This window comes from Macrosteles quadrilineatus, unplaced genomic scaffold (genome assembly GCF_028750875.1).
Source record: "Macrosteles quadrilineatus isolate MER2022 unplaced genomic scaffold, UCM_ALF_1.0 Scaffold_3__2_contigs__length_128488019, whole genome shotgun sequence".
NCBI lineage: Eukaryota > Metazoa > Arthropoda > Insecta > Hemiptera > Cicadellidae > Macrosteles > Macrosteles quadrilineatus.
This window is the reverse complement of record NW_026542596.1, coordinates 62,412,469-62,423,128: the sequence shown is the minus strand read 5'-3', so window position 1 is coordinate 62,423,128 and position 10,660 is coordinate 62,412,469. Positions and strand designations below refer to the sequence as shown.

At 36.5% G+C, this 10,660-nt stretch overlaps 1 protein-coding gene across 1 annotated transcript; it reads left to right on the top strand.

The window, feature by feature from the left end:
- The first annotated feature begins 2,752 nt into the window (after window positions 1-2,752).
- Window positions 2,753-9,631, top strand: LOC128988375 (acyl-CoA Delta-9 desaturase-like). Its single transcript, XM_054409619.1, has 7 exons — window positions 2,753-2,787; window positions 3,791-4,017; window positions 4,352-4,482; window positions 5,082-5,287; window positions 5,672-5,857; window positions 7,538-7,672; window positions 8,436-9,631. Exons 2-7 carry the CDS (start codon window positions 3,804-3,806, stop codon window positions 8,644-8,646), a joined length of 1,083 nt encoding a protein of 360 aa, XP_054265594.1. The 5' UTR covers window positions 2,753-2,787; window positions 3,791-3,803; the 3' UTR covers window positions 8,647-9,631.
- Window positions 9,632-10,660: the final 1,029 nt, after the last annotated feature.

Below are 10,660 nucleotides of genomic sequence, written 5' to 3'. Positions count from 1 at the left end.
ATCACTTTTACGGGTGGCGTCGTCCTGTAATCCAGCTACTGGGAGGTCACGAATTGTGGATATTTATAGGGATGCACTGTGGATGCGATGCTCCCTGGTGTGGATTAACGTCCGCACTAGTGAGTACTACGACTATCCGCAGTATTATCCTGATAATTAGACCAATTCGTAAATTACAAGGAAAAATGTGGTTCGGATTCCACTATAAACTGTAGGTCCCTTAGTTGCCATTAGCTGTATGGGCTATTAATTAACAGCTGTGTCTAAGGAACATGTCGGCCTTAGTCACTAACAAGACTACAAGATCGCGCCACTCATCCTACACTCATCCTTCACTCATATTTGGGTTAAAATACGCACATAGTGGCGTCCCCATCTTAAATAATTGAATTGAATTGAATTTTAAAATTATATGAATTTTGAATGAGTACTTACCTTTTTGAGACTTTGATTGGTTGTGCTTTTTCATCTATTCTAACCCTTATTTGAGCTCCAAGGACTGAAATATAGGCCAAGTAACACAAGCAAACTTTCACCTAAAACTATCTCTGCAGTGTAACTCAACAAAACAGCTGAAAGCTAGAACAGCTGATAGATAAAATACATGAGCTTTTCTTCAACCTGGGAGTCAAGTTAAGAACTAAGTCACTTTGTTTGGGATTTCCGTTAACCCGTGTTGTCACTATGGTAGACTGTTAATACTGATCAAAGCTGAGTAGTCTATTCTGCTGTCTCTCCAGCCAGGAATCAGCACTGTAGGTAAATGGTTTTAACCCTGTCTCAATCAGACCTGGTGTGCAGTAATTGAGAGTCTTTGGCAGAGCATGATGGGAAAGACCGACCTTCCTAGGATTCTAAACCTACTATTACCAGGTGTAGAATCCTAGAATAGCTGTACCATCCCCAATATATCAACTACTAGCAGAGTACCCGTCCTTTGTACAGGGTTGGCATATAAGTTTAAAATGCTTATTGCAGTTATACTCAAGCTTTGCGTTTGCAATGGGGGAGGATAAAGTTTGATAAAATTTGCTTCTTTAAATTGACGGTATACTATGGTATTACATATCTACCATAGCAAAGTTCTACCACTTCCCCTAAACAACAAAGACAAATAAATTATTAAAAATTCGCCAAAAATCACAAACTATTCATGACATTAAAAACATAAATATAACTGTAAACAATCCTACTTTGACAGTTCTCATTGTGTATCACAGTTTTTTGTTTCTGCTTAGTTCAAATTAGCTGTTTACATGAATGCAAAAAAAATATAGTGCTACACCCTGTTGGTAATTCTTATAACTTTTTAATGCTTTTGTATACCAACTTTTTTAGTTGAAACAGCTGACTAAATTCTTTAATTCTTTCTAAATATGAATACTCATAAGGTTAACATGGGGTACTACAGAGCCACTGGGGCGGAGCCTGAAAGGATTTTTGAGATAAGAATATGCCTATATGTTAATCAGGATTGTGAGCTATCATCATGCCAAATTTCAGCCAAATCCGTCCAGTGGTTTATGCGTGATTGAACTTCAAACAAACAAACAAACACATAAACTTTCACATTTTTATAATATTAGTAACCAAACTCCCTAGTAGATTTTTCATCCTTATGGAACAGCTGAAGACAATTTTTTTTTAGTTCTGGGTGCAGTGTTGAGGTCGTGTTTTGTTTACCATTTGTTTCTTGTTATTCCAGTCATTTAAAACCTTGTTGAGCCAAATAATACCATCTCATCATACTCGTGCCCTAGTTATATAACCAAACAGTAAAGCACAAAACAAGAAATTAACCCTCAAATAACAGAAACAAAATTTCGTTGATGCAAGGGCCCAGTGTCTCAATACCCCCGCCGCAGCAAACCTGCAGACTGAGCGAATTTCAATTTACCTGACAGGATTTCTACTAAAATATTCCCTCAAAATTTATTTCTTATTTAATTAACATTAATTTTAGTCAGTACTTAAGTTATGCTGCTACGAGGAAGGTATTGAGGTGTGTTTTTTTATTGAAATGTTGATAGCTTAGTATGAAATAAACAAAATTGCCAAATTTGATTAAAATATATATCAATTAACAAAGCCAACTACGACATTTTATTTATTCTCCATAAGAATAACATGGGAATTTTAAATTTAAAATTTTTTGAATTATCTCCGTAACCGTTAGGCATACAACAACACTTCAATATACAAAATTATTTATTTTTTAAGCTGGTTTTGAAAGAAGGTTTTGTGTTTTAGGGTCAAAAATGGGGAAAATCTATTTTCACCCCATAAGCCCCCGTTCACATGGTACGATGATGCTGGTTTGCAAACCTGTTTGAATAAACTTGGGTTTAAACGTTTGTACCAAATTACATCAAAATCGGATGGTTTTTGCTTGAATTATCACACTAACGGACACATATATAAATTTATATGAATGTGAACGGAGGGAGTTTTTGGGCTCTGGGGACCTCAAAACAAAAAAGTAAATCGGTCCCAGGTCATGGTCTTACCATGAAACCTACCTTGGCTTATTCCCTATATGGGTAATTTGCTAAAAGATATAACCCACAGTATTATAAAAGATCTCATCGTTATGGAGGATGTTTTAAGTAGTTGTGTATTCGTAATAGGTACGCATGGCACGTGTTTCACAGTCCAATTGAGAACGGAGCACAAACTTTGCCCTTGGGTTGATTAATTGAATAAATCTCAATTTCAAATACCTGCTTAAATGTTCAGTTATATTGTTTTTAGAGCTCCGTTAGTGTCTCTAGCATTAAGAACTGGACTGTAAGTATAATTTTCATCAAATTTGGATATTTAGATTTTTACACAATTCATTAAATATTTATTAGGAAAATCCCAATAATAATAACCATTATATGTTTTTTAAACGTAAATATTATATAAGTGTAGTAAAATTTCATTGTGCCGTACAGTTTTTGAAAGACCATTACATTTATTTTGAGGTGCCTGGAATTATTATATTTTAAATATTTTTAATTTATATTACTCATACACAACTTATAGGTACAACAATTGAGCAAAACCAAGGAAAAAAGGTCCAATTTCCAAAAACACAAGTTTGGTTATTTGAAAATCTCCCATCAAATATATTTGGCTTATACCAAAATAATTCCAAGGTTTACCCTTTAACCAACTAAAGCAGTTCAAATATAGCTCTAACTGTGTATGTGATATAAATTTAAACGAAAGTAAATATCTGTATTGCATCACCGAGTCTTGGGGTAAAAGAGTTCATAAGGAACTCAATGGATTTAATGAAAGTCCATTAAATGGAGAAATACAAAGGTCAGTTGAGGAGGAAATGTCCCTTGAGTGTTTCAGACAAGCGCTGCAAATATTCTAAAAAAAAAACATAATTTGTTTATGTCTTTTGATAAAGAACGACATCAGAACCATGCTGGCAAGTTGAATATTGTTAATTTTCTATTAAGATATAAAAAGTTGTTGACTCGTTTTTGAAACTGTAGTTTTCAAATTTTTCTTATTTAATAAATAAGAATATATTCTTTAGGCAAAGGAAACTTTCAATCTTGTTGAATTGTTGAACACTAGTGAAAACACTGTCCGATGTTTCATGTGTTGCTTCAATTCAACTGTGTTGATGTTTAATTGTATTTTCTTCAGTTGAGTTGAACTGTAGCTTTTTTTGATTTCTAAAGGCGGAGGACTGCAACGCATCCCTATTTTTTAAAATAACTTTTCCAGTTCAACCAAAGACCACGGTTCCAAAAAACGAGGTTCCACAATAAAACGATTTTTTTTCCAGAATGGTGTAAAACATGCCTCCCCAAACGACTCCACCCAATGGCATCACAGGGTGCCAGGGTGAAAAACCTCTGACGGACAATTTTAGTGAGAACTATGAGGGAGAGAAGAAGTTCAAGGCGCAGATCGTCTGGAAGAATGTTGCATATTTGGGATACTTCCATCTTGCAGCCCTCTACGGGTTATATCTCGCACTGACAAGTGCAAAATTAGCAACGATTCTGTTTGGTAAGTATGATTGATTTTTATAGCATTGCATTACCGCGATAAAATCATTTAATCTGCCAAAAAATTATCTAAGCTGTAAGAAAGGGAGCCATTTTGATTTCCTCAGACTCTGGTCAGGCCTGATGATAACCCCTAGCTGTACCCCTAGATGATGGTAACCCCTAGCAGTACTAGCTGGTCAGAATCGACTGCCATTGATTGTTACATCTAATATGTCTTAAATTACAGTTTATGGTACTGGTATAAGAGAAGAGTAGATGATGAAGAGATGTGTGATTTCAAAGTACGCATGGTTGGTTACTCATACTATGCTTTAATGAGTTGCATGTTTCAGCCATATTCATTTTCATTGCGTCTGGTCTTGGAGTTACTTGTGGGGCTCATCGACTCTGGACTCATCGAGCCTTCAAAGCCAACTTCGGTCTCAGGGTTGCTCTAATGATACTAAACAGCATGGCTTTTGAGGTAAGCAAAGCAGATATTGGTGTGTACAAAAATATTTCTGCAGTAAAAAAATAAGTTTTTATGAGGAGGTCCTACAAAACAATGTAAATAATGTATTTGATCAATTCAACCAATGGTTAGACATCATCTTCTAATTACTTGAACTTTGTGCCTTTGCTACATTATTTCTTACCAGTAGAATATGTTTAGGCAGGTAATGGAACTCCAACCACCTGAACTGGAAGCATGCAGAGACTTATTTATAAACATTCATGGACTGGATTGAGGCTATTTCATTCACGGACTGAAAACGTCTAAGTACGCTGACCCCTCAACCATAGACATCTAATAATGTGTTGATTTTCTTTTACATCAATTTTTTATCAATAAAATATAAAACAGTATTTATTATGTCACAAAGTGATCCAGCTTGCTAGAACATATCGCTGTTGTCAAAGTTGAACCAGCCTGCTTGGTCATTACTGGTGCTTGTAGATTATAATTCATGGGGAACCCTCATATTACCTAAATTATACCTACAATTTTAAAATCTCAGAAAAATTTAGTTTTTAACACTAAGAAAATAAAAATAAATATAACAACGCAACTACTTCTTGTAGGACAGTGTTTACGAGTGGGCCAGGAACCATAGAGTTCATCACAAGTTCTCCGAGACCGACGCAGATCCTCATAACACCAAGAGAGGCTTCTTCTTCTCCCACGTTGGGTGGCTCATGTTGCGTAAACATCCTGACGTAATTGAGAAGGGAAAGACCATCGACATGTCCGACCTCCTGCAAGATCCAGTGCTCGTCTTCCAGAGGAAGTATGTGAGCAGATTTTTAATTACTTTCCCATGATAAACCCTCTTCTCCCTTTCTTTTCTTGTTGATTTTGTTTCCCTTGGCTTAAGTGCAGCATAAATAGCATTCTGTCTAGTGTTTGTAAGAATAATATCGTGATTTTCTCAACAACATACATTTTGCTGTTTGGTCATCAATCAATTCTATATCTGGAATGCCAAAATTGAATTCAAGACAATTTTAGATAATAAGACATAACTTATTACAAACTTATTTAACTCACTATAGTAAACATTTTATAAACAGACTTATACTTTGTTTCCGTTTTAGGATTTGCAAACCGCTATTCAAATCTATACGAGACAATTCTCTTGTGGTATTCCATAATATGGTGAACTGTTCCCCAGATACTACAAGTACTTGATGCCCCTGCTGTGTTTTGGTTTCCCCACGGTAGTTCCTGTCCTACTTTGGTCCGAGACGTGGAACAACGCCTTCCACGTGTCTGCAATGCTCAGATATGTCTACCTGCTCAACTGCGTGTGGCTTGTGAACAGCGCAGCTCACTTCTACGGGGCCAGGCCTTATGACAAGTAAAATGCAAGAATTACTTTGCTACTTTAAATATTTTTAAACCTCAACTGCCTATAACAATTTATAGTTAATTAATTAGTTTAACTTCTATCTCAGTGGCGGCCCAAGGCTAAGTTCAGAAGCGGGCTGTGTGGGGCCCCTGAAAGGCGTGGGCCCCAGGCACCGCCCTGTTCACCTATATGTAGGGCCGCCTCAGTTTTAACCTGAGTGTTGAGTTTGATTCCTGGACTTATTGTTCAAAGTAATTCTGGTGCAGCTAAAAGGTAATCAATGTGGCTGCATGAAAATAGTAAATATATAGATTTTTTTCGTCTTCCTTCGCATTAGTCTGTTACACGTTGTCTTTAATGTCTTCTATGCTGCTAGCGACTCACCCTGCTAGGGTCGAGTAGTCTAGAAATATGTGAACCAGCCACTGCAAAATGCAACTCTTGCATTCAAGATGCAAACTACTTTTTTACACTTATCCTCCATAAATACATACTGAGCCTAACAGTTTTAACATTTGAGGTGCCAAAAATGGAGACCTCACATTTGATTTGTACATGTTTCAAATTTCAAACACATTGACATTGACCTTTGGAAACAGAAGTAGACAGACATCCCATCTACTGTATATGGACCAGCTAGCTGTTGTCAATTTGTACTTTCTCCCTCTATACATAGTGTATAGAGAAAGTATTCAACAAAATTTTTGAGTTTGAGTTTTGAGTGGATATATTCGTTTTGGGTCCCCCTGAACACAAAAAAGTGGTTTTCGAAGTGATGTCTGTGTGTGTGTGTGGATGTATTACAGCTACAGACCACACCTGTAGTCTGATTTTGATGATATTTGGTATGTAGGTTCTTATCCATGATATCTCCAGGAGTTCTTATATTTTTTTGAAATTTAGATTCTTAATGGTGATTTTCTTATAAAAACCCATGAAATAAGGGAAAAATCGGATTTTCTCTAAAATATCCCAAACAATTTTGATAAAAATCGAGTATGTTACAGTCTTTTAATTCTGAAAAAAAATTTTAGAAATCCTATTTCCGTAAAAATTACGGTTCAAAAGTAATTGTAAATTATTTTATTTTCCTATAAAAACCCATAAAATCACAAAAAATCTGATTTTAGAAAAAAAACGAGTTTGATTAAAATTAGTATGTTATGGTCCTTTAAATTATATATAAAATAGTGCAACCCCCCCATTGCTAAAACAATTACGGTTCAAAAGTTATTGCAATTTTTGTGATTTTCCCTATAAAATATCATAGTCACTTCCACCGCTTACCCATTAGGTTATTGACAAGCTAATGAGAGAAAGTATGAGTCAGATTGCTGATACCGTTTATTATAAAAAAAGCTCATAAAAGATCATAGCTCTGGGAGCCAGTCACAGATTGCGCTAGTGTCTAAAATTCTATTCCCTGCCTTATTTTTGTTACTGAGATAGTAGTTATAGCTTACAATAAGTCGTCCTAATCAGTTTTACTTGGTTAAAAACTAAAATGTCTGCATATTTGACAGAAAACGGTAACTTACTCTTACATCAGCGCAATCTGTCGGTCGCTCAACTCAACTACGTAAATTTTAAAAACTGGTGACAATTTTAACATGGGGATTTAATGTCTAGTTATTTCAATAGTCAAAGGTTGTACCTAGAGTGAATGTACTTACTTTCTTACTCTTTCAGCAACATGGAGCCAAGGGAGAACGTCACAGTAGCAGTGATGACACTGGGTGAAGGATGGCACAACTACCATCATGCGTTCCCCTGGGACTACCGGTCATCCGAGCTCGGATACTTTAGGTTCAACTTCACCACAAGGTAAACAGTGAAAGTCCGGAAGATTCTTGGAGAAATATATCTGGAATCTCTATATATTTCAAATCTACGTAACTATATGGTTACTTTTAATACTTTAATACTTTTCAATGAAATGGCGATGGTTGTCCTGAGAGTAGTTTTTTTTTCGTTGTGAAGTATTGTTGGTGTGAGCTTTAACCTCCTGAATGATTGTGTTTTACGCTAGGCATCATCCACAATGATAGTGGTCCTGTCAAGACACCAGTATGGTTTTTCTGACAACGGACCCGAGTGGCACTACACTACGGCCAACGGGAAATTTACTGTCTAATAGGGCAGCCAGGAAGGTGCCAAACACAGTTTTAACCTGTACCCTGTATTTTAAGACTGCAAACACAAGAGCCAGCCTGGCAAGTAGACCAGCATGATATGGAAAGAAACCAGGTTACTACCCTGATCTGGAAAATGTGTGTAGAGGAGAGAGAGACAAGGAATGTGCTACCCCCCATATTAAGTTGCCCCTTACTGCAGTTACTTTCTTACCTGGAAACTGCATGAGTCATTGAATAACACACATAGTTAATACAAGATGTTCAATAACTGTAAAACAAAAACTGTAGGGTCTATATTTTGATATGTACCAATAGTGCCTGGGTTTTTTTCAACTTCTCTCAACATACTTTCTTCAGGCAATACTCCAAAAAATGTCAACTGCATTTTCATAGCTACGATCATGTCAGCTAATGGACTAACGCCCCATTCTCACGGTTCTCTATATTTACAGGTTCATAGACTTCTGCGCCAAGATGGGTTGGGCTCACGACCTGAAGAGCGCCTCGCTCAAAATGGTACAACAAAGAGCCAAGAGAACAGGAGATGGTACTTACACCAACCCCTTCCCTCACAGTGTCTGGGGTTGGGGGGACAAAGACATGTGTGCAGACGACATCTGTAACTCTGTCACTCTGCATGAGCGGAAACTCAAGGCGAGATAACGTGTAGGACTTACGTTTACCTGTAACACGTGCGTTAAGGAGATTGTTTGAAGTTGGAAAGTTTGAAGTGTTTTTTGTTGTAAAAATTAAAGTTAACGGTTTTATTCTTTAGTGTTGGAGTAGGTGTTGTATTGTTTTGGAGAGGGAAATTAATTTTTATGTTTTCGCAAAGATGTTGAATGTCTGTTCTATATGGATTATTTGAACTTATTTTATGATACCATTTTATGGTAAAGATGATCTTATAGCTAAGCATTCCCGATGTGTTAAAACCAAGCAGAGGCGATCACACCTGGGGTCCCACGCTTCTTAACCCTTAGAGTGCCAGGCGAGAAATAAAAGTAACGCTCAAAAAATGCCGATGATTTTTCCCGAAGGTCGCGCTAAAAATGCCGAGCGCGATCTGGCGATTTTTAGGTTAAAATTTCGTAAAAATCGAATTTTCGATATTTCGACCAACGAAAATCGATGTATCGCATCTAGTAACTTTCGACTCAATGTTAATATATGGGTTAAAAGAATCCGAGTATCCATTCGGTTGTTATGACAACTGTTCGATCATTACGAAACGTCCGGTCAGCCGGACGTCGCCACTTTTGGCTCGTTTTAAAAACGTCCGGTTCCCCGGACGTTGGCACTCAAAGGGTTAAGGGCCCCGCACAGCCGTATTTCAGGGGCCGCCACCGAAGACAAACAAGCTTAGTTATACTTTATATTTGTTAGGAGAGGATGCAGTTTGGATGAGATTAGTACTCAGGAAATTTACTTTAAGAGCTTTAAAAGTGTTTAAGTGGGCCGATAGTAGATTGTATAGAATGGTTGTAGTACAATTATTTGAATATTATTTTTGTGATTGTATCTATTATATTATTTACATTTATGTTACTTTTTCTATTTATGTAGTTTGAGATTGTTGGTGTGATATTGTTTACCAACTATCTATATTTTGTTAACATAAAAGTACCTAATAAAACTGGGTTCTAATAATCAATGTCGTTTTATTTTTAATTTTCACATATAGAAAAGCGTATACCCTGTATGTCTTAATGGGGTTGTGTAGCTATCAATATAGCCAGAAACATTAATCAGACAACTCTTATTTAAGTGCATGAGTTATAAAAATGGTTCTGTGAATAAAAAAATGATGTTAAGACATATTATATTTGTTTTGAAGCCCGGGGATAAAAATCTTTCAAAATTTAGATACAGATAATGATGATATAAGTAGGAGCTCAAGAATAGTTCTAGAGGGTACTACTGTACACTTGCAGATTGTGTACCTAAGCAAAAAACAGGTTATCTTTTTATGATGGAATTGGCATAATTATAACACTAAGCCAGCACAGAATTCACTTTCCTCACTTACTTGTTTGAGACACACAAATGTGTATATTATACACAATTTCTATTTAAATGATTGTATACACTCGTTGCCAAGTCTAAATTATTTGTATATTTGTTCTATTTACATAAAAGTCATACAAATGTATTACTTTCAGCTAATTTAATAATTTTAAACTTTTCAAAAGGGGACTTAGACAAATAGAATAAATATAGACCGGCAGCAGTGCTATGGTTAGCATATGTTCCGGAGCCCACAGCTGGGAGTGCCGTGTAGTTAGGGCCTACACCGCTGCAGGCGAGGAGCGCGGGAGCGGTATGCTACCAGCAGACGCTGCAGCGGTGTTCGCCGTAACTACACGGCACTCCTAGCGGTGGGTGCCGAAATGTTCCTTTGACGGTCTATATTTATTCTATTTGTCTATGAAGGGGGTAAGGAGAGCGAGAAAAGTTGTGAACCATCAGCTGACTAATAGTTTGGTTTATGTTTATTGTTTACGTTTTGTATGTTTCGGTTGTCATGGTGAATAATATTTTGTAGAGGGGCAACAATGGTTTTAAGTGGAAAAGGAAGGTTGGTTTTTTTGTTGTTGAGAGTTTTGATGTATAAAGTATAAGTAAGTTATAGAAAGCAGTTGAGAGTTTTGTTTTATTAAAGGTTACAGTCTTGCAT

Coding starts and splice junctions, on each gene's coding strand:
- LOC128988375 (XM_054409619.1), top strand. CDS start 3,804: ATGCCTCCCCAAACGACTCCACCCAATGGCATCACAGGGTGCCAGGGT. Junction 5,288..5,671: donor GTGCTCGTCTTCCAGAGGAA/GTATGTGAGCAG, acceptor ACTGTTCCCCAG/ATACTACAAGTACTTGATGC. Junction 5,858..7,537: donor GGGGCCAGGCCTTATGACAA/GTAAAATGCAAG, acceptor TTACTCTTTCAG/CAACATGGAGCCAAGGGAGA.